This window comes from Magnolia sinica, chromosome 1, assembly GCF_029962835.1.
Source record: "Magnolia sinica isolate HGM2019 chromosome 1, MsV1, whole genome shotgun sequence".
Lineage (NCBI taxonomy): Eukaryota > Viridiplantae > Streptophyta > Magnoliopsida > Magnoliales > Magnoliaceae > Magnolia > Magnolia sinica.
In genome coordinates this window covers 103929666-103953148 of record NC_080573.1, presented here as the reverse complement: position 1 = coordinate 103953148, position 23483 = coordinate 103929666, and the positions used below count along the sequence as shown (strand labels likewise).

The following is a 23483-nucleotide window of genomic DNA, read 5'->3' as shown; positions in this document are numbered from 1 at the left end:
ATATTTGTGTTTTGCCTTCATCCAGCTCCCTGTGACCTGATGAACAGGTTAGATGGCAAAAAAATGTCATGGTGAGCCCTACCAAGGTTTCAACAGTAGTCATTTAATCCACACCATTTCCTTTCGTATGGTCCCATTAGGGAAGCTTGGTGCAGGTTATTAGATGAGATTGGTGGGATAGAATTGCCTTTGGTCTCTTGTAATTCTGTCCCGCGTTTGGCGTTTAGAGATGACGGGAAAGTTTGGGATTACATGGGATGAAATTGCATTTGGTCCCATAGAATTGCCTTTGGCCCATGCATGATTTAGGTGGATTTTGAAATTTACTACACAGGTGGGCCCACGTTAATGCATACGTTTATTCATGCCTTTTATTCATATAAACAGTTTACCCGTGACATTCTAGTTATATATGTATACAAGTGAGTGAATGACATCTCTTATGAATTTGGTCCCTTGATTACAATTCCACTGTCTACCAAACATGATTTTGTTTAATCCTAAGGACATGCAATCGTTATCCAATAATGATGTTAATCCCATGTAATACAATTTAATACCATTTCTATATACCAAACAAGCCCTGAGCTTTTGATCTGCTTCCTTCTGAGGCTAACGCCTCTTGGGGCTAACGCCCTAAATTGATCTGAAAAATGGATGAATGGTGTGGATCTAACACATAATCATGGTGGGGGTACACAAAAGATCCACACGTCAAAAACATGTGTTAATGTTCCGTGCGGAGTGATTAAATCGGTGCATGAAAAGGAAACACGTACAGGTACGTATTTCCCTTTATATTTTATTTATATTTTACATTAGCTGACGTCATTAGTGTTGATGTGGACCCATGAGAAGGAACGGCACAGGAGTCCCGTCCGAATCCGAAGAGGAGTCGACGAGATAAGGACATTTTCCTTTCTTATTTATTCATTCTACTTCTTTCGATCTTCGCTTACCAACGTCACACAATCTCGGATCACGCCCCTTTGGTAGAGAGAGAGAGCACAGAGAAAACTGAGAACAGAGAGAACAGAGAAAGAGGAAGCATGGCTACTGGAGTGAGACTGGAGAGTGTGTTCCTCTCTCCTTCTAAGCTGCCTTCATCTGTGAAGAAGACAGCCAGTCCTTATTTCCCCTTCGCCTCCTCCTTCTGCAAGAACTCTCATCTCTCTTCGTCGACATTCCCTCGGAGACTGTCGTCGGTGATCAAGGCATCTTCTGCCACTGTTACCGAACCCGAGGGCATCAAGGTCCTCTCTCTCTCTCTCACACACACACACACTCTCTCTCTCTCTCAATTGCTTCTTGAAATTGATTGTTTTGAACAGGTCACCGCAATCCCTACAAAGCCGGTCGAAGGTCAGAAGACAGGAACCAGCGGCCTGCGGAAGAAGGTATTGCTTGTTCTCTTTCTCCTTACTCCTATGCGAATAATCATATCATCCTATTGGATTAGTTCGCACCATCTTATGGTGCAAATTAGTTGATTTTGGATTCTTTGACTATCTGATCATTGATCTGGACCGTCCATCTGGTATGAACCACTCATTGTTGGCTGTCGAGCCAATATTGCACTGATCGGATTATCATAACCATTCGATCAATGGGTTGTGAAATGGATGGTGTGGATAGGTTCTAATAGAAGGTCTGATCATCAAAAGGGATTGCTCGCTTGGTGGGTCCTTTCTTGGATTGCTTGTGCCTTGCAGGGATCAATTGATTGGAAGATCCAAATTATTTGATTGGTGGCATCGGAATGGATGGTAACTACTAACAAAAAACGCAATAGATTGGATGGTCGGATGGTTAGGATCAACCAATTTCTATTATATTTGGCATGTCAGCTTATGAAGATTGAGCTGGACAGGATGGATTCTCGCCATCAATTCAATCCTAACATGCCACTAAGTGCCAGAGTAGATATGGGGATTGTTAATTTGTTACTGTGAAGAGATGGGACAAGGTGTTGGGATTGTTGTGAAATGGCATGATCCAGCTGATAATGGTAAGCTATGATCCCTATCATGATATCGAATGAAACTATCCATGGAATCATGAATGTGGACCATTGCCATTCTTAACCAAGGCTCGGGTTAAGCTCCCTCTCAGAACCATCATGGGGTTAAAAGTAAAGCGGCTTGATGTTTCCACTTCTCGTTGGGTGTAGAGAAGCACTGAGGCTATATCCTGGATTGTCCGTGATCCCAATACAACTCATTTGCACTATAATTAGTGTCCAAACTGGTTGTATAGGATCATTCCCCTATTCTTCTTATTATTTCTTGAACAATCATTACCCTCTTCTCATCAGGTTTTATTGTTGTTCTTTTCTCTTTCTCATAGGTTAAAGTTTTCAAGGAAGAGAATTACCTCGCAAACTGGATTCAAGTATGCATGCCTTCTTTATTATGATTAGTTTTCCTTTTGTCTAAGGTGTTTACACAAAAGATTTGGTGCTTTGGTATTGCTAGGCATTGTTTAATTCCTTACCTTCTGAGGACTTCAAGAATGGTTTGCTGGTGTTAGGAGGTGATGGCCGCTACTTCAACCGAGAGGCCGCTCAGGTCTTGCTCTCATCACCCTAAAAATCTTTTTTTTTTTCCCCTTTCTTATTTCTCTCTACCTTTCCTCCAAAAGCTTAATTTCTCATTTGCCTTTCTACTTCCTCATTGTGTGTTCAAATATAAAACTGTAGATAATAATCAAAATTGCTGCGGGGAATGGTGTTGGCAAGATCCTGGTTGGCAGGTTTGTAACTTCATTTCACTTTGCTGTTTGGATCCAAAAATATCTTTTGTTAGGTTGAAAGATACACAAGGGTTTATTTGAATATGGTTATTTCAGTGCATGCCCCTCTCAATACAGGGGACGGGTATCCATTTTCTCCCCATTTGGGCTATAAATGTGAAGGCCTATTCTGAATATTATCAAACCTTTCTTGGTTCACAGGACATGCAATCTGCATGTAATTGTTAAATGTGCAAACCGAACACGTTTAGTTGGATATGTTTTCCTTATGTTTGGTTATATCCGTCTTTGGCCTTTGTTATGTTTATGTTCTGTAAGTTGGAAGTTTAGTCCCATGCCACTTATTTTTTGTGTTTGGAGCCTTTCCTCTCACCTATATAAAGAGGTTTAGTACTACTCCATGATTACTCAATTGAATAGAGTTGGAGCTCACTTTTTGTGAGAGTGCTCATTAGTATAAATATTTTTTGAGTTTGTTTTCCTTGACTAAAATTGCCATTTAGTACAGGAAGCATGACATAACCAAGGACATGATGGCTGCCCCTGAGATGAGTTTATTGGGGTTCTCTTTCATGTAGGCAGATGTGCCATTTACCCTAATATTGCACCTCCAAGATGGCTTAAACGACATACAAATCTTGGGCAATTCTAGCTTGAATTTGTTTAATCGCCTGCCTCCCTCATGATGACATTCTGAAGCAATTCAGTAATAGAATGAATGAGAATTTGATACCTGAATTGTCAGTATAGATGAAGTTAACACAGCACTAGAAGATATGAATAGAGAGGGATAAATAGCTTATTGGAATGGAAATCTTCGCGCTAGTGACAAACTACTTAGAACTCCAGAAAGCTCAGAAAAGTGTAATGCAGTAATGCCTCTGCCTCCTAGAACGAGAGCTGTTTATATACCCAAAAGACGTCCTGGAATTATTAAATCTTTAACCTAGATTTCCAAATTCTTAGATTGATTCAAAATATCTCTAATCTATTCAAATAGGATACTCTGCATCTGCAAGGATTCAGCCAAACTGTGGCCCAAAATAGAATTTGTAGATCCAGAGAATCAACCCAAAATTTTCAATGAATCAATAAAATCATCAACAATACTCTTCAAAAAGCAGTTATTGTAGCCAGAAAAATTCAGCCCCCAAATTAGTAGAAATTCAACACATGTTGGGCTCATAATGGGCCTTGGGCATGTATGGTTCCCCCTAGATTGGAGAGAACTCAACACCAGTGAGTTAGATACTTCATGCCAGTAGAGGTCCACATGCAACTTTTCAATTTGTCACCCATGATCCATGTGCCTTTGAAATGGGGCTTGTTCTTCCATTTGACCAACTTTTCAACTGCATTTATTGCCCTCCTTTGGTGTCAGTAGTCTTCATGGGATACTTTTTTAAATAATTCCTTCTTCAGCAATTGTTTTCCCATGTCACCAATGATTTCATCTTGTATGTTTTGTTTTTTTGAGAGATAACTGCGAAATTCATTAAGAGCGAAGGAAGCAAACATAACTGAGAGACGACCCGCTGAGGTAGCAGACCACTCAACTAGCAAACAAGGGAAAAATTACAAGAGGAAAGATTAACAACATTAGAAGCCCATTCAAATAGGAGAAGATGCAGAAGATGCACCCTTGTAACTATTACTTCCATGGAGTTCGACACGTCACGATAACATCTATTATTTCTTTCTTCCCAGATAGCCCACCAAACGGCTAGAATAGACATTCTCCAAACCACTACAGTCTCCTTTCCCAAAGCCACACCATGCCAGGCTGCAAGCAGATGGTTCGTAGAACGCGGAAAAGCCCAGGAAACCAAAAAGGAAGAAAGCAAGATTGACCAAACTGCTGGAAAAACGGGCAATGGATGAACAAATGATCGGTCGATTCTTCATTAGCCAGGCAGCAAGGCATATGTTTGAGATAATCATTCCCCTTTTCCTAAGGTTATCCACCGTAAGGACTTTCCTTCTCCCTACAAGCCAACCGAAAGCTGAAATCTTAGGAGGCACTTTGTACTTCCAAACTTTCGCTGTCGTAACCTCATCCAATCTTGCTGAAATTCTGCCTATGCACAAATAGAGGGACTTAACTGAGAAAAGACCCTTCTTATCCGGGCGCCAAATCAACCTGTCTTCTTGAATGGTATTGAGTTGCCCTTTGTCGATACGTTGAAGAAGGGCCACATAATCGTCGATTTCCCAATCGTGGAGATTTCTTCTACAAGAGGGGTGCCGGATGACTTTATTACCATGCATCGAAAAACAATTTGCAACCAAAATGAGACAGTTGGGAGCCAGGCGATAGATGGAAGGGAAATCCTCCCTCAGCGTTGAAGAGCCGACCCAAATGTCTTCCCAAAATCTGATCTTGTCACCTTTGCCAATAGAGTGGCCGATCCTGCTAGAAACTTCCTTGCTAGAGCTCAGCACCCCTCTCCACAAAGACGAGGCTCTATAGGAAGAAGCTTCCTTGGATCACCACCCATCAGCTGAGCGGCCGTATTTGGTCTTGATGAGCTTGTTCTGAAGCGCCCCCTCTTCAGTCCCAAGTCTCCACCACCACTTCCCTAACAAGGCACGATTCATCACTTTTAGATTTCTAACACCCGCCCCCCCTTCTTGATATTGCTGACACACCTCTTTCCAGTCAAGCAGATGGAATTTCTTCTTTCCCTCCATCCCATGCCAAATAAAATCCCGTCTCAGCTTTTCTAGGATCTCTATAATCTTAGCCGGGCATTTAAAAAGAGACATGAAATATAAGGGGAGATTAGAGAGAGCTGCTTTAATCAAGGTGAGACGCCCACCTAACGATAAGTATCTGCATTTCCACCTGGCTAAGTAGGATTCAAACCTTGCTATTACTTTGTCCCATAAGGCCGTTAGAGGCTTACCGACACAAAGCGGGAGACCAACAAAAGTTGTCGGAAGAGTACCCGTGTCACACCCAAAAAAATCTGCAAACTCTTTAACTTCAGAGACATCCAAGTTAACCCCAATCATCCTAGATTTAGATAAATTCACTTTCAGACCCGAAATCGCTTCAAAACAACAGATGGAGGTGCGGAGATTGCTGACTTTCGAAACATCTGCCTCACAAAATAAAAGGGTATCGTCTGCAAATTGGATGTGGGAGATAGGGGAATCCATGCCTTTCACCTTAAACCCACCAATGATACCTTCAACCTGGCCTTTTCCTAGCATACTTGAGAGGGCTTCTCTCACAATCAAGAAGAGAAAAGGGGGAGAGAGGGTCACCTTGCCGAAGACCCCTCGAACTCTTGAAGAAACCTATTGGGGACCAATTGAGGATAATCGAGAAATAGGCTGACCCAACACATTCCTTAATCCAGGATATCCACTTCGACCCAAAACCCAACCTGTGAAGCATAGACAAAAGAAACTGCCAATCGACCCGATCATAGGCCTTCTCTAAATCAAGCTTGCATAAAAGACCCTGTTTACCTAAAATATGACTAGAGTGGAGACATTCAGCTGCAATAAGGGCACTATCGATGATCTGTCTTCCTGGAATGAAAGCGCTTTAATTATGAGATATAACTTTGTCTAGAACCCCCTTCAGATGAGAAGCCAAGACTCTGGCCGGAATTTTATAGGGCCCTCCCAGGAGGCTGATCGGCCTAAAGTCTTGCAGCGAAACCGCACCACGAGATTTAGGAATAAGCGCAATAAAAGTGGCCCCCAACGATCTAGACAGCTTACCATTCTTGAAAAACTCCTTGATAAAAGCCATCAAATCCTCCTTTAGAACCTCCCAGAAGTGCTGAAAAAAAGAAACTGGAAAGCCATCGAGCCCGGGGGGCTTATCACCCCCTAACGTCTGAACAACCCTCTTGACCTCTTCAATAGAAAACTCCAGCTCGAGGGACTCTGCTTCCAACTTAGAAATACGCTTAAAGGAAAGAAGGTCAAGAGTCGGTCTGGCCCACCCTTCAGACTGAAGCAAATTAGAAAAGAAAGAAATGGCCTCCTCTTCGATTCTGTCTTTGTCTTCAATCCTTTCTCCATTGACCATCAGGGAAGAGATCTTATTATGTTTGGCACGCGCACTGGCCAGAGAGTGAAAAAACTTTGTATTTTTATCACCTTCCTTAATCCACTTACTTCTTGCTTTTTGCCTCCACGATATCTCATCTTCGCACACCCTTGCTGAATACTCCTGAATGAGCTTTTGCACGTCTGGCCCTGTTAGAACTATTAGCAGCAGTACTTTCGGAAGCATTATCAATGGATTGGATCTCGAGCAGAATGGCCTCCATTTCTTCCTTCCCGCTCTGAAGCTCCACTTTCTTCCACTCTTTGATGGCTTTTATCAAGGAGTTTTTCAGTCTGTACGCGGCGTAGCCCTCGATCTTGAACCCCTTCCACCACTCAGAGATAAGCTGCGAAAATCCCTCTATCTGTAACCAAGAAACGTCGAATCTGAACGGTTTTGGCCCCTAATTATCCTCCTCCATAAAGAGAATAATAGGACTATGGTCTGACGTTGGGCGAGGCAGCGCCATTTGAGAAAAGAGGGGAAATTCTTCAGTCCACTCCCTTGACAGCAAAAATCTGTCCAAGCGCGCTAAGGTAAGGGGCCTCCCTCTGGTTGGACCAGGTGAATCGAGACCCAATCAGAGGAGGGTCCTCCAAGGCCTGAGACTCAATCCATCTGGAGAATGAACACATAGCAGAAGAAACTCTGCCAGGCTTGGATTTCTCTTCAACATATCTAGAGATGTTGAAGTCGCCGCCGAAACAACAAGGTCCATCAAAACTATCCTTGACAGAGGTCAGTTCCTCCTAGAAAGCGGACCTACGCTCTTCATGGTTGGGGTCGTACACCGAACAAAATAGACAGGACAGATCCGAACCAACCTGTTTGAGAATAACTGAGACCGAAAAAATGCCAACCCAGCTACGCTCCAAAGACCATTGAGACGACTTCCAAGCCACCAGAACACACCCCGAACTGCCAGAAGTATTTAACGACACCCATTTCGCATCAAATTCCTTCCAGAGAGAACCCATGAGATGGTTGTTGAAATCCTAAACTTTGGTTTCCTGAAGACAAATAATGTCGGCTCTGCTTCTGCCAATAGAATTCTTGATGAGGCTCCTCTTCTTCTTAGACCCCACCCCTCTGACATTCCAAGACAGGATTATCATCTAGGAAACCGACCTTCCCCGTCGCCCTCCTCCGGGCCTACCCAACGTAATCTTGGTGCAATTGAAGGAACTAGATAAGAGGCCCTGGAGTTCTATATTTCTGCCTGACTTCGGAGTATGACTTTTAGGAGGGTTGGAGCCTTTCAAGGGGCGCCCTCGCATCTCGATACAATAGAATAGAGCAATAAAGTCCTCAGGGTGGTCTCCAAAAGAAAGCCCCAAAGATCTATCCACGTGGCCCAGAGCTTCCCTTATCCACCTCTTAGCCTGAATAAAGTCCGCTAGCTTCACCCTCTGCTCCTCCGAGAGCATTAATTTCTCAGCTACTGGAGTCGGGGATCCCATCCTGATCTGCAGGGGTTCAGCTTCAATAATATCTTCGCCTTCGTGGTCCTGAAAAAGAGCTAACAGGGCTGAGTCTGACATAGTCTCGGAATGAAGAGCCGAGCAAGGAGAGTTGCAGCTCAGCGTCTCAACGAGCTCAGAGCAGGAAGAGACAATGCGATGATCTTCTATATTTCCACCCTCCATCGCTAGCAGCTGGTGAACTGAAAGGTCGAAATCGAAAGAGCCATTCGTCGTGAAATCTTCTGCATCCTGGCGTTTAGGACAGATTTGTTCCAAAGGCTCTTTAAGACTAGTCTCGACAGCTGAGAAGGAAGAGTCTAAGCGCGTTGTTTCAGGACAACCAAAACGAACTGGATTTAAATCTGCCCTTAAAGGAAGGTTCAGATTCAACCAACACTGGTTTGGGACTTCCGAAGGAAAAGTCTATTGCCTAGCAGCAACCCCAACCAAACAAATGGCAAGCCGAGCCTCCCAATGCGTTACATCCATCCTAACAATGGGAGAGATAATGACACGTGGCTTTGATGCTTTGAAAGCGTGAGAACTTGAAAAAGACGTGTCACGTGAGGGGGAGGGGGTCTTAACCATCGTTCGAGAGACCGAAAGACCCTCCGGGTAACACCATGTGTCGCTAGGAGAGAGAGAGGTGTCGACATCTCTGCCGATGTCGACATCCCTATCGGTGACGTCATGACTCTTGACCTAACGGACTTTCTTTGCCTCTGCCACGTAGCGCGCTTCCTCTCCGCAATGGCGACAGCTGTCCTGACGATGAGATGAAGTTCCACCGGCGCACGTTCTCTCCTTGTACTGCTGTGTCGGTATACCTGGGGAGTACCTAAAGCGTACTCCTTCTTCTTCCCTGGCTGGAACAACAGCGGACGACTGCTGAATTCGCTCTTTCGACCTCCGGAGGTCTCCCCACCTCAGAATGGGGGAGCCTTTTACCTCAAGTTGAACTGGGAGAAACACCTCTCTCTGATCCATCGAAACCTGGATAAAGGGCGGTAGTGGGTTCCCTTTCCTTCTACGAATCCTAGCTCAAGCCACTCCCATCTCTTCCCCCGACGACGTTTTAGGATCCAGGTCGATGAGTTGCCCCAAACTTCCAAATGCTGACTTCAAAAAATCATCATACCAGAGCTCCAGAGGGATTGACCATAACAGAATCCACACCTCTTCGACCCAAAGATCGAAAATTCTTCCCATCTTTGAATCGCAACAATCGGACCATCTTTGTGAAGAACTCCAGCCATGATTAGGAGATCCAGGTTGTATTCTGGACTCATCCTTTTCCATAGCTCATTGAAGCCAATCGGGGTAATAGAATAGCAGGAAGCCGGAGCACTGACACAATCATCCAGCCACTGACGAACTTGGGTAAGGGAGGCACCTACCCTAGTAAGGGTGACCACTGACTCCCAAAGAGCTGTTTTCGATTTCGCAAAATCTAACGGGTTAACGGAGATACCCGCAGCATCGTTGTTCTTATCCTTTTGCTTTTTGCACTGTCTTAACCCCTTCAAACCCCGCACCGGGGGTCGAAACACGTCCACCATTATCGAGCAATATCTCTTTGAAGGAGAGGGAACCCTGCTGGAACGAAGAGGAATTGTGGCTGATCATGGGCTGAGAGTGGAGCGAAGTAGACGGCAGGGGCCTTTTGCCTAGCTTAAATCGAAGCTTAGGACCAAATCTTGTCCTCTGAACTCGCATTTTGACCCCCCCAAAACTCACTCCGTCTAACGATTTAATCGCCTTCCTCAGTTCCTCCTCCGAACTCATTCTTACCAAAGCAAAACCCCTATAAGCTCCATTTGCCTTATCTCTGGGCATCACAACATCCATTACTATACCCACCCTTCCAAATACCCTTTCAAAGTTAAGGGGGAACCACCCAACTTGATAGTCTTTGACAAACAGGGTAGGGTAGCTATCAACACTTCTTTTCTTCACCGGAGCTTTCTCTTTCGTACTTCTTTTAGCAACTGTGATCCAATCTTCCCGAGAATCTTTACAGGACGAAGGTAGCATGGTCCCCTGTCCTTTTCCTCTAGACACCCTAGAAGGATCAGGATCCTCGCCCATGTCGAGCGGCTCCGCCATTATCAGTTGGAAGCGAGCGGCCCCTCTGGATGACATGTCGAGCGACTACTTCCATGGTACTCATCTTGTATTAGATACCTCGCCATGGTACTCAAACAAATTTAGGCACATTAAAAGTTGCGAGATATCTTAGTCATCTAGTAACTCAATCTCATAAGCATTGCTACCAAACATGCTCTTGATTAGGCATGGAACCATCTTCTTGGACTTGAGGTTGTTATAAGTTTCTCTTAGAAACCATTCTTTGTTAGATAAACTCTAACCAAGCTACATTTGTTATATATCTTCTCTTTGTGGTCTTTGTTCATGGCTTCTTGATTCTTAGTGTTGCTCTCTTCGATCTTATTTATCTGAGCTTGTCTAAGGTTTTTTCCAACAAATGGTAAAAAGTCATCATTGCCATTCTCTCGATCTTTTAGTGGTATTCATACCAAGTCAAATGGGGATTTTCCCATGGTGTGATTTAATTAGTTGTTGTTGGCAAAATCGATTTTGGATAAGGCCAAGTTGCCCGAATATCCGTTGTAGATTATGATACTCTTCAAATTATTGCTAAGGTTCCTATTGGGGGTGATATATGCTAGAGAACAGAAGCTTTATCTGAAGATGCTTACATAAAGTGAATCAAAAGTGTTCCCCACAACGTTCATATCATAGTCCGAAGTTACAGTCTTCACCACCCAGTGAAGTATCACAATTTCCTTGAAAAAGATGTTGAGGTGTCTACCATCTTCTTGCACCGTATGAAGTTGGCCATTTTTGGAAAATTGTGCACTACAATGAAGGTCAAATTTACTTCCCTTTAAGTCTTAGGAAAACCCAAAATGAATGCCATGGAAATATCCACCCATGAACTACGTGTGTGTTGGGTTGTGGACGTGGTGCAGCATGCACACGCGAGTATACTTGACAAATGCCTAGATGGTTTTTTGTTGCTTTTTGAAATTTTGGTTTTGAGACGGTTTTGCAACTGCTAGCTAGCATGGTCAAATTGTTTCAACCAAACATCTCTCTTATGAAAACCCAACAGTCATGACTATTGGCAACCATTGAAGTCTTTGGTTCCGTTTTTCTTATGCATTCAAATCACTTTGCCTACATGTATCAGAAATTGGCAAGTATTGTTTTCGAGTTCGTTTTGTCTTCGGGTTCAACGTGTTGTGGTGGTTCGGGTCTTCGTACATCGAGTGCACCGGTGTGGCGAGACAACAATTGAGGGTATCTGGAGGTTGATTGTCCAGTGTTCCTCTTGCACTACGAACAACCTCCAAAGGAGGACAAATCAACTTCAAGCCAAGTGATTTTCATCACGCCTTGATTCCAATAAGTCCTAATTCCCCCTACTCGAATTTTATTTTTTCTTTCACAGTTTATTATTGTGAATTTTCAAAAATTAAGGATTTACATATCCAAAATTCCAACACCTCCAACGTAAATGTCCTCAACAGGATCACTCTCTTGCTCAAAGCATTCACCGCCTTGTTTTGACTTCCTGCTGGGATGCAAAAGAAAGGTATGTTCCCATGGGGAAGCTATCCACTTTGAATGACAAGCACTCTGTTTCTTTTACGAGTTCAATATCTCAATGCCCCATGATCCGAACATAGAATAAACTCTAGATGAATTAGGTAATGGCTCAAATGTTGTAGTGCTTGAACCATTGCATTGAACTTGAGAACATATGTGGTGTAGCTCTTACATGCATCACTAAGATTTTCACCAAAAAGAGCAATCCCTTTCCACTTCAAAGACTTTGTTAAAGTTTGAAAGTGCGAGATCATGGCATCTGTTATTTTCTTCTTGATCATTTGTTTGCTACTTGGTTCATTCACACTTCCCTCGGCGTATGCAATCAGGAATGGTTGTGACAATCTGTTGAAATTTTGAATGAATCTGTAAAATGTCACTCCTAAATGGCCTTATCTTCTCCTTGTCAACCTTGATCCCTTCTATGGAAACAATATATTACAAGAGAACAAAAGAACAACACTATCTAAAGGGTTTGTAGGGCACATGACTATGCAATGGCCTTGATATTCTCTCCAACCTTGATCCGTTCTATAGAAACAACACATTTGTTGTTGAGAAAGGAGCAATTTTTTCAAGTCAACATGTTGTGGCTTCCCCCGTTATACATAAAATATTTGCTATATATAATAAAGGTGGATAGAAGAATCGTGACTAAAAGAAGAATATCATTAATACAACCAACTGGCAATTTCCCCATGAAGGAACAAGTACGTCTATCGTTAGCCCCAAAAAATTACTTGGTACATTTGAAAGGCTAAATAGCATCACCAATCACTCATACAACCCATCTTGTGTATTAAACAAGATTTTCACTCATCCTCAGACTATATGCGTATCTTATGATATTTGCCCTTTAGGTTGATCTTTGGAAGATTATTGTCCATGCGACATGTTCATCATATTGTCCAAGCGTGGAATAGGAAACTGGTACTTGATATAATATGATTGATTGCACTAACATCCATAGACATCCTCCTATATCCATCTTTGTTCGGAGTTAATAAAGCAGAAACGACATGTGGCAATATGCTTTCCTATATGAACCCCTTGTATAGCAACCATGTAACTTGTTGGTGGAGCTTTGCGTGTTCGGTTGAACTCGTTTAGGAGTGTAAGATTCTGTAAGCTCAAACCTGACATTTGTCAATATGGTGTTGAATGTTCCTCATAAAAGGAAGTCCTGTTGGGAGTTCTTCAGGCACCAAGTCTTCATATTTACATAGAACCTTCTATATAGATGGAAGATTTGTGTGCTTTGCCTCTTCTTTGGCGACCAAGAAAAATATAATGCCGTTATTCTTGCTTTCTTCTTGAAACTTTTCTAAGCATAGCAACTTTTGGCCCTCTTTATCAAAATTGGTACGGGGAGTGGCCTCACTGGTGTAATGTGATCTCAACTCCATCCTTGACGAAGGAATAGGTGTTAGCCTGAATGCACTATACCTCAGTCCTGCCACCGTTCGCCCCCAGCAAATGTGCCATGCATCCATGGGTACTACATAACATGTCTCTCACCACGCCTCATTGTAGTACTTGGAGTTAGTAGAGAAGGATACTGAGCACTTAAGAGTTAACAGAGACTTAATCGGTTCACCCCCATTGTTGAACTATCGAAAATTGTACGGAGGGAGATACATATGTTCTTTCAGTTTTGTCTTAGCCACCATTTCCTTCGAGACTACATTCTCATTGCTTCCTCCATTTATCAGAATCATGCATGTCTTCTCAACAGAAGTACAAGTGGTTTTGAAAATGTTCTATCTTTGCCACCACCCATTATCAATCACCTGAGACCTGAGGGGTTCAAATTGTTATCTGTGAGATAACCAGTGTCTCTGCACCATCTTCATGTCAATCTGTTACTTCTCTTGTGGGTTGGGTTGTGTCCCATGATCCTAACTTGTTCTTTATAATCTATTGACATCTCATGCTCTATTTTAATTTGCGTACAACATGGAGTGTTTCTACATATTCTCCTTCCACAACCAAATATAAATTTACTGATCCTAGACTGATGTAAATGGCATTCAAAAGCACGATGTTCTGGCTGCCCACATTTAAAGCACGTGAAAGGAGTGCTACTTTGTCCCATTTTGGGTGCAGTAATCCTCACCCATAACCATTTCTCCCTTGGTTGGATTCTACTTTATAATAGATGCTAGTTCTTGAAATGTAAATTTGGATATTCTATATCTTTTCTTATCCAATTATTGTAATTATATAATTGTAAAGGAAAATCTACTTGGTTTTCATTCTATTCTTCGTGTTCTTGCTATATGGAGGAATCTAATAAAACTCATATTATGCAGTGTTGCTCCATTAGTTTCTCTATGCTTCATACAGAGTTACAGTTTTATTTACTTTTCAAACATTCACCTTTGTTTGTGGAGCTGAAAGTCAAGACAACATGCTCTTATGGCAGGGAGGGTCTTATGTCAACACCAGCTGTTTCTGCTGTAATCCGCAAGCAGAAGGCAAGGATGTGGTTTTCTTTATCCTCTAATTATCATTTGCAAGTCTATGTCAAACATATGCTTCATTTTTTGTTTCTAAGTTAAATCTTTTTGACAGGCCAATGGCGGCTTTATAATGAGTGCAAGCCATAATCCTGGTGGACCCGAATATGATTGGGGTATCAAGGTGAACTGTTAATCGATGCTCACATTTTAATACACAGTGGGCTTATTTTAGTTTTCTCAGTTACCAAACATGTATTTTAAGTAATCCATTTCATTTTATATCACCACAAATTACTTTTATGAGTACTGAATCCTAATGTTTTACAGTCCCCTTTTATTAAGTGGCAAAAGCGCATGGTTTTCTTAGAAACTTATGATACTCAGATATTTATACTATATATATACGTGACTAGCAGTTGTACATTTTGCTCTCACAATTAGTTTTTGGAGGGTGCCGTGCATTAAAAATTCAAAGGACATGAATGACCTTTTAACTAAATTTATGGGCATTCAGGAACTTAAAAATGTGACTGGTATCTAATGCAGGACATGATTTAATGCTAGCATGCAGCGTAAAGATTATGAAAGAGTCCATAAAGTAATTCAATTAACAAAAGATGCTAACCTACCAAATAATTAACAGTAAACAATAGGAAATAAAATCTGATTTAACCTAAATCACATACCCGCATGCTAAGAAATCACATAAATCAATTAAAACTAGGACAGATGGAAGGATAGAACTTCCAATTTAGCATATGCATGTTCCACACTCAAGGAACAAATTCGTAGGTGATGTAGGACATGAAATTTAAATATGATATGCAAGAATTCAGGCTTAGATCAGACTAATGCAGAACGATCACATAATAATTCCACATCCCACACAAAAGTTCAAACATTCAAGTAAAGGGGAATTTGCACGGGTCTAGGCCTACACAGGCTAGGACTGGATCAGTAAAAATTATAGACCAAACAATGCTCAAAGGGAAATAGAAATCAACCACATATGCATAGCAATCGGTTTTTAATCCAAGGAATTCCCCAATTTCGATTCAAGGAACCCTAGGGTTGGAAAAGGGGCAAATCAATTAGGGATAATGCAATCTAGGGTTAGGGTTTATGAAATTAGGTATAAAAAGAGGAAAATAGAAAGAAAACCTGAACTTGGGACAGCTCCCACGTGCAGACAGCAGGCCAGGGCCTGGCCCACGTGCGCTCGAGGCTGGCCGCACATGTAGTAGGGGCCTGAATCCCCAAACGGACTCCTTGACCTTGGTCGGCCGGGGGGGGGGCAAACCCTCCAAATCTCATCGCAATCCGATGTGCGGTCAGGGCGTGGTGCTCCGTCGAAGTTTCAGCCCTCCTGCAGGGCTAGATTTCTGAAACTGGCTGTATAGAGACGAACAGCTGCAAAACAAGCAGATTTGAAGCAAAGATGATCGTAGGATGGATGAAATAAGATGGAGGGGGTGGATTGGGATAAACGTGGCTTCGCACCACGGTAGTTAGCCCTTCAAAAAGAGAGGGCTTCGCACCCACTTAAAGAAAGGGCTTCGCACCCACTTGAATTTTTCCACAACTCAAAAACTCAGAGAGCAAAAAAACATGCAGAAATTTTTATTCAACTTCAATGAATCAAAAGAACTGCAAGGGGTGCCTATTTATAGGAAAACCCTATACCCCAAAACTCGCGCCTTATGCGCAACCTATTACTTGGCGATGAAATAAACTAAATAAAACTAATCAAAGAAATGTAAAGCGTTCATGATGTTCTAAATAACATAAATAAACAAAACCTAAACTGTGAACTTAATTCGACTAGTGGGCTACGATCATGAGATCCCATGATGGGCTTTTCTTGACTATTGGGCCCACTCTTTTGAATCGTCTTCTAACTAAGAGGCCCTCTCTGGACGTCATCATCGAGTCAGATCGACGGTAGGGCCCTCCTTCGTACGCACGTGCGTAGGGGGGTTGCGTGCGTACGCGTGTGCGCATAATGTCCCCATCAACTCTCTCTGGCTGTGAAGATTTCATCACTGGTGAAATCAAACTCCTGAACCGCTTCAGGATGTCGGAATCAAGTCTCTGAAGTTCCTTTTCAGTGAGCCACGTGTTGTCGGAAGCTGGGCATGACTTCCATTTAACCAGGTACACTTCTGAAACCCGCTGTCCGACGTTAAAACTATCTCATGGTCCAGGATATCCTCTATTTCCTCTTTGGGTGTGTGAAGGCTAGGTATGGGAGGTAGAGGCTGAGAAGAAAGGTCGGGAAGAGGCCATGGATCATGGGATAAATCTGGGGAATCAGGATGGGTGGGCGAAGGGCCGGACAAAGTATCAGTGGTCCCTTAAAAAGTAACTAGATCCTCCACATTGAATGTGGAACTAATTCCCATGGAAGGTGGAAGATCTACCTTATATGCATTGAGACCGTTTTGTTTTATAATTTTGAAGGATCCAGCGCTACGCGCATGTAACTTGCGAACGGCCCTCAGAGGATACCGCTCGGGCCTGATGCGGACAATCACAGAGTCCCCAATATTGAATTCTTTGAAACGTTTATGCTAGTTTACAGAAAATTTGTAATGTTCATTACTAGTAATGATATTTCGCCTGATTTCTTGATGCAATGAATGGATGTGATGTGCAAAGGACTCTACAGACTCTGATGGCCTATGGGACAATGACATAGAGACAAGATCAATAGGCTTCCTAGGCTTATAACCAGTAACGACTTTAAAAGGACTTAGACCTGTGGACCTATTGACATAACTATTGAATGCAAACTCAGCTATGGGTAGTACGGTGTCCCATGTCCTGGTATGCTCCCCCACTAAACATCGGAGCAAATTTTGTAGGCTCCTATTAACCACCTCAGTCTGACCATCGGTCTGAGGGTAGTAGGCAAAAGAAAATTAGAGCCTAGTATTCATCATGTGCCACAGTGTCTTCCAAAAGTAACTCATGAATCACACATCACGTCAGACACTATGGTTTTTGGTAACTCATGCAGTTTGAAGACCTCACTAAAGAACAACTTAGCAACATAAGATGCATCGGAGGTCTTAAAACAAGGAATGAAGTGGGTCATCTTAGAGAAATGGTCCATGACAACAAATATGAAATCATGTTTACGAATAGTCTTGGAAAGTCCAAGCACGAAGTCCATACTGATATCTTGCCAAGGGATGAATGGAACTGGCAAAGGAGTATATAATTCTGTATTTTGTTTCTTTTGTTTTGTCAGTTGATAAGTATGACATTGCCCTATAATTTTGGTCATGTCTCGCTTGAGGCTTGGCCAATGAAACCCATCTTCCACTAGGGCAATGGTCTTGGTCTTGTCTCAACCAAAATGACCCGCAACCCCTCCTGAATGTAACTCCCAGACAAGAAAATCGTGGAGGGACGTGCGTGATATGCATAAGCGGTCACTCCTAAACAAATATCCATCTAAAATCAAGTACTCACTACTAGCTCCTGACAGACTCTTTAACAACGACGCGTACACAACTTCGAAATTTGGACACTCTACTCTTCTTTGATACGCTCGAGGCCCGTAACTTCAACGCTCATGAAGTTGAGTAACGCGACTCGACGACTCAACGCGCCAGTAGGCTTATTCTCTACACCGGCCTTGTGCTTAAGCACAAAAGTATACTCTTGACGATAGCCTTGACCTTCTCGGGATCCGCCGATACGCTCTCAGCTGACACAATAAAACCTAAGAAGATCACACTACTGACAAAAACGTCACTTCTTTAGGTTGGCGTACAACTTCTCGACCCTAAGGATCCCACAAACCTGCCTCAAATGGTTGAGGTGTTGATCCTTGGCCATGCTATAAATCAAGATATCATCAAAGTATACGACCAGGAACTTCCCCATGAAGGGCCTCAACACTTGGGTCATCACTCGCATAAAAGTGCTCGAGGCGTTAGTTAACCCAAAAGGCATAACTAGCCACTTGTATAGCCCATCCTTTGTTTTGAACGCTGTCTTCCACTCATCACCAGGGCGTACATGGATTTGGTGATAACCACTTTTGAGGTCAATTTTTGAGAAGATAGTAGCATTGGCCATCATATCCAACATGTTATCAAGACGCGGTATGGGAAACTGATACTTGACTGTGATTTTGTTGATGGCTCTACTATCAACACACATCCTCCATGTGCCATCCTTCTTAGGTTTAAGAAGGGCAGGCACGGTACATGGGCTCATGCTCTCTCGTAGGAAACCCTTCTCTAGGAGCTCATCAATTTGCCTCTTCAACTCATCGTGCTCCTTTAGGTTCATTCTGTAATGTGGGAGGTTTGGTAGAGTCACCCCATGGATTAAATCAATGGCATGCTGTATATCTCTCATAGGGGGAGCTCATTCGGTAGATCATTAGGGAAGACATCACGAAACTCATGCACTACCTGTCCCTGAATGGCCTCGGTGGGTAACTCTACGCTTGTCTCTGGTACACTCTCCCTAGCCACAAGGGCGTATACCATCGAGTCCGCTTCCGTTTCTCGCTCAAAGTCTTTGACATTCAGAATATGGAGCGGTTTGGACTTCGACTTCGACTCCTTCAATTCTTTTGAGCCGCTCACACCACTCTGTGTGGTGGACTCTTTTCCAGACGTGTTCTTGGGTGGCAGTGGGTTTATCTTAACCTTCTTGTCCTCGAACCAGAATGTACACACATTTGAGCGACCAAATATGGTAACATCCTTGTCATAGAGCCACGACCTACCCAGAATGATATGGCCAACATCCATAGGAACAACATTACACCAAACTGTGTCTTTATATGATTGAAACTGAATAGGGACACGACAACAGTGCGAGACTAGAATGGATGCTTCATCAACCCAGGAGACTCTATAGGGTTGAGGATGGGCTTCCAGCTTCAAGCCCAAACAGCTCACAGTGCTAGTCGATGCCACGTTGGCACAACTACCACTATTCACAATCATCTTACAGCTTTTTTCCTCACATTTTGCATAAGTGTAGAAGATTGTGTTGCGGCGCCAGTCATCAGAGTTCTTGGCTTGAGCCAAAGCGCAACGCACAATCGCAAGGGGAGGAGACTCTTGCGCCCCCTCTTCCTCATCACTAGGGGTCTCTATGGGCTCACATTCTTCCTCTTCACCATCACTCTCTGGGGGCACTACTTCTATTTGCCCATCAATAAAGAATACTTTGGTGCCCTCTCTCGTGCTGCACTGGTGAGCAAAATGACCAAACCCCTAGTGGCCCCACTTCCACGTGAACTAGACTCAACAATCTCTTTACCTTTATCATTCTTGGGTCTGGGCTAAAAATTGTTGGAAGGTTTGTTTTGGTATCCCGTGTTAGGTTTAGCCCCAGAGGAGTTAGCCTTAGCACTGGACTCACGAAAGTCAAACCGCCTTCCTACAGACGCTTTGAGATATTGCTCGACATCTAACACTACTTGGTACAACTGTTCAATGGTGTCTATGCCTTTGACGAGCAATTCTCTCCTAATGTTAAGATGAAGGCCCGTTTTAAAATGAGCAAGGGTGAGTATTGGGTCCTCATCAACCTCACAGCGGGTTGAGTACTCTTCGAACTTCTCGATATAGTCCGCAACACTCATGGAACCCTGTCAAAGAGGCTGCCATTCATCAATCAACCGTAAGCAATAAAAGAAAGGGAGGTACTTCTCTTTAAGTGTTTCTTTCATTTCTCCTCAATAGACTATTAGGAATTCCCTTGCTCTTTCTTTCTTTCGCTCAACCGTCGCTCAAAACCTCTTTGCTTGGCCCACAAGCTTCATCTTGGCAAATCGGACTTGTCGAGCATCCGACATGTCATATCACTCAAAATAATGGTCTATATCAACCAACCAATTCAGAAAGGCTTTAGGGTCCAAGTGGCCATCAAATGTAGGGACATCTACTCTAACTCCCTTGAGGAGTTGTGCATCTGGGTCATATTGATCATGATGTCTCTCACGGGGTGGGTGCACAAGTGCGTGCCCATGACCAACTCCTTAGCCGCCCCCATTCCTTGGTCTAACCTCTTGACCACCTGCCTGAGGTTGGACATCTTCCCTAATGGTAGGGTTTGTCCCGAGGGAGGCCTCTATTTGGTTAAGGCGCTGATCTATGCGTTATTCCAAGCGCTTACTCAGGGAATCAACCTGTTGGGTTAATTTGGCCACTGCTTCTGGCAGTTGCTCCATGTTTAGTGTAGGGTCCAAACCAAAACCGCGACTCGTACGTGTGAGCATACACTTGCTAACTCTACCTAAGAACTTTCTAGGGCAACTATATGTAACTAAAGAGAAATAAATGATCCTATGAGACTATATGAGAGAACTATGCAGTGTTACTAAAATCCAGCAATATAGTTGACAAAATAAGGAACTATGGACTCTTAAAAGCTATATGTGATGGACTGGATGCATGAAGGACTCAAACAAACTAACCCTAAATGTGTGATGTATTCCCCTACAAGAACCCTAGGCTCTGATACTAAATTTGATGCAGGACATGAAATTTAAATATGATATGCAAGAATTCAGGCTTAGATCAAACTAATGCAAAATGATCACATAATAATTCCACATCCCACACAAAAGTTGAAACATTCAAGTAAAGGGGAATCTGCACGGGTCCAGGCCTACACAGGCTAGGACTGGATCAGTAAAAATTATGGACCAAACAATGCTCAAAGGGAAATAGAAATCAACCACACATGCATAGCAATTAATCTCTAATCCAAGGAATTCCCCAATTTCGATTTAAGGAACCCTAGGGTTAGAAAAAGGGCAAATCAATTGGGGATAATGCAATCTAAGGTTAGGGTTTATGAAATTAAGTATAAAAAGAGGAAAATAGGAAGAAATCCTGAACTTGAAAAAACTCCCACGTGCAGACAGCAGGCCAGGACCTGGTGCACGTGCACCCGAGGCTAGCCACACGTGTGGTGGGGGCTCGAATCCCCAAACAGACTCCTTGATCTTGGTCGGCCGGGGGGGACTTCAAACCCTCCAAATCTTGTCGCAATCCGATGTGCGGTCGGGGCGCGGTGCTCTGTCGAAGTTTTAGCCCTCCTGCAAGGCCAGATTTCTGGGACTGGTTGTAGAGAGATGAACAACTGCAAAATAAGCGATTTGAAGCAAAGATGATCGTAGGATGGATGAAATAAGATGGAGGGGGCTTGGGATAAACGTGGCTTCGCACCACGGTAGTTAGCCCTTCGAAAAGGGAGAGCTTCGCACCCACTTGAATTTTTCCACAACTCAGAAACTCAGAGAGCCGAAAAACACGCAAGAATTTTTGTTCAACTTCAATGAATCAAAAGAACTACAAGGGGTGCCTATTTATAGGAAAACCCTATACCCCAAAACTCGCGCCTTGTGCGCAACCTATTACTTGGCCATAAAGTAAATCAAAATAAAAACTAATCAAAGAAATCTAAAGTGTTCATGATGTTCTAAATAACATAAATAAGCAAAACTTAAAATATGAACTTAATCCGACTAGTGGGCCACGATCATAAGATCCCATGATGGGCTTTTCTTAATTATCGGGCCCACTCTTTTGAATCAAAACTTCGTCTTCTAACTAGGAGGCCCTCCCTAGATGTCGTAATCGAGCCAGATCGACGGTGGGGCCCTTCTTCGTACATACGTGTGTAGGGGGTGGCGTGCGTGCGCGTGTGCGCATGATGTCCCCATCAGTCAGGGTGTCCCGCATCCATTATGGTACGGCCGTATCGGCCGATACATAATGGTAACAACCAACATCGTTACGCAATGTGATCGTAACGACGTTACAGCCTCGTAACGCTTGTTACGGGCCTAAAGAAAATAGGAAAAAAAAATACTTTTTTTTTTCTTTCTTTTCTTCTTCTTCTCCTTCCCTCTTCTTCTTCTTCCTCTTCCTCTTCTTCTTCTTCTTCTCGGACTACTGTGGTTGCAGCTGTGGGCCTTCTTCTTCTTCTTCTTCTTCTCTCTCTCTCTCTCTCTCTCTCTCTCTCTCTCTCTTTTCTTTTCGATTTCCCTCTCTCTCTTCTTTTTCATTTGGTATCGGAAAAAGAAATCAGAAGCGGATTGGCTGGTGTACCACACACCAACTATATAACTGTTGTAGGTACGTGTCATGCTAAGACAAGCGCTGACACTCCGAGTTGTACGAATAGTTCAAAGGAGATCAAAGTTACATGGGCTCCACAGTGATGTATTTATTATATCTACACCGTTCATCTATTTTTAGAGATCATTTTAGAGCATTACCCAAAAATTGAATCATATCCAAAGATCGTCTGGACCACACCAAAAATAGCAGCGGAGATAATGATTTTCACCATTAAACAATTCGTAGGGCCCACCATAACATTTATTTTCCATCCAATCTGTTCATAAGGTCAAAAAGACTTGAATGAAGAGGAAAAACAAATTTCATATTGATCCAAAACTTCTGTGATCCCAAAAAGGGTTTCAATGGTAGACGTTCAATCCCCCACTACTTTTTGCAGTGTGGTCCACTTGATAATTAGATCTGTATTAGTTTTTGTGTCAAGCCTTAAGACGAGCTTGTCTAATGAATGGAGGGTTTCGATAAAACACATACCTCATGATCAGACCCACAGGACTTATAGCTGGTGTGAGGTACACCAGCCAATCCACTTCCAAAGAAATCGGACTACATACGAACGCAACACACTTTTATCGCACGAGTTAATAAAAGGTCCACGTACCACGTGGGCCCCACTATGATGTATGTATTTTATCCATGCCGTCCATCTATTTTGCCACATCATTTTAGGTCATAATCCAAAAAATTAGCAAGATCTAAATCTCAGGTGAACCACACCATAGGAAACAGTGGTTATAGAATGCTCACCATTAAAAATTTCTTAGGGTCCACTGTAATGTTTATTTTCCATCTAACCTGTTAATTAGGTCACATTGACGTGGATGAAGGGAAAACACACATGTCAGCTTGAACTAAAACTTTTGTAGCCCCCAATAAATTTTTAATGGTGGATGTTTAATTATTGTTGTTTCTTATGGCGCGGTCCACCTGAGATTTGGATCTGCTTCATTTTTGGGCTCATGCCCTAAAATTATTTGGC

General features: G+C 42.9%; 1 protein-coding gene across 2 annotated transcripts in view; it reads left to right on the top strand.

Moving 5' to 3' along the window:
* Positions 1-904: 904 nt before the first annotated feature.
* LOC131252871 (phosphoglucomutase, chloroplastic) overlaps positions 905-23483 on the top strand; it is a 53361-nt gene continuing 30782 nt past the window's right edge. The window contains exons 1-7 of one of the 2 annotated variants that reach the window (XM_058253640.1): positions 905-1253; positions 1332-1397; positions 2347-2391; positions 2475-2567; positions 2699-2751; positions 14342-14393; positions 14491-14559. In XM_058253640.1, coding sequence (XP_058109623.1) covers positions 1050-1253; positions 1332-1397; positions 2347-2391; positions 2475-2567; positions 2699-2751; positions 14342-14393; positions 14491-14559 — 582 coding nt within the window. In that variant the 5' untranslated portion in view covers positions 905-1049. The remainder of the gene's footprint in view (positions 1254-1331; positions 1398-2346; positions 2392-2474; positions 2568-2698; positions 2752-14341; positions 14394-14490; positions 14560-23483) is intronic. The other variant, XM_058253633.1, reaches the window with a different exon arrangement.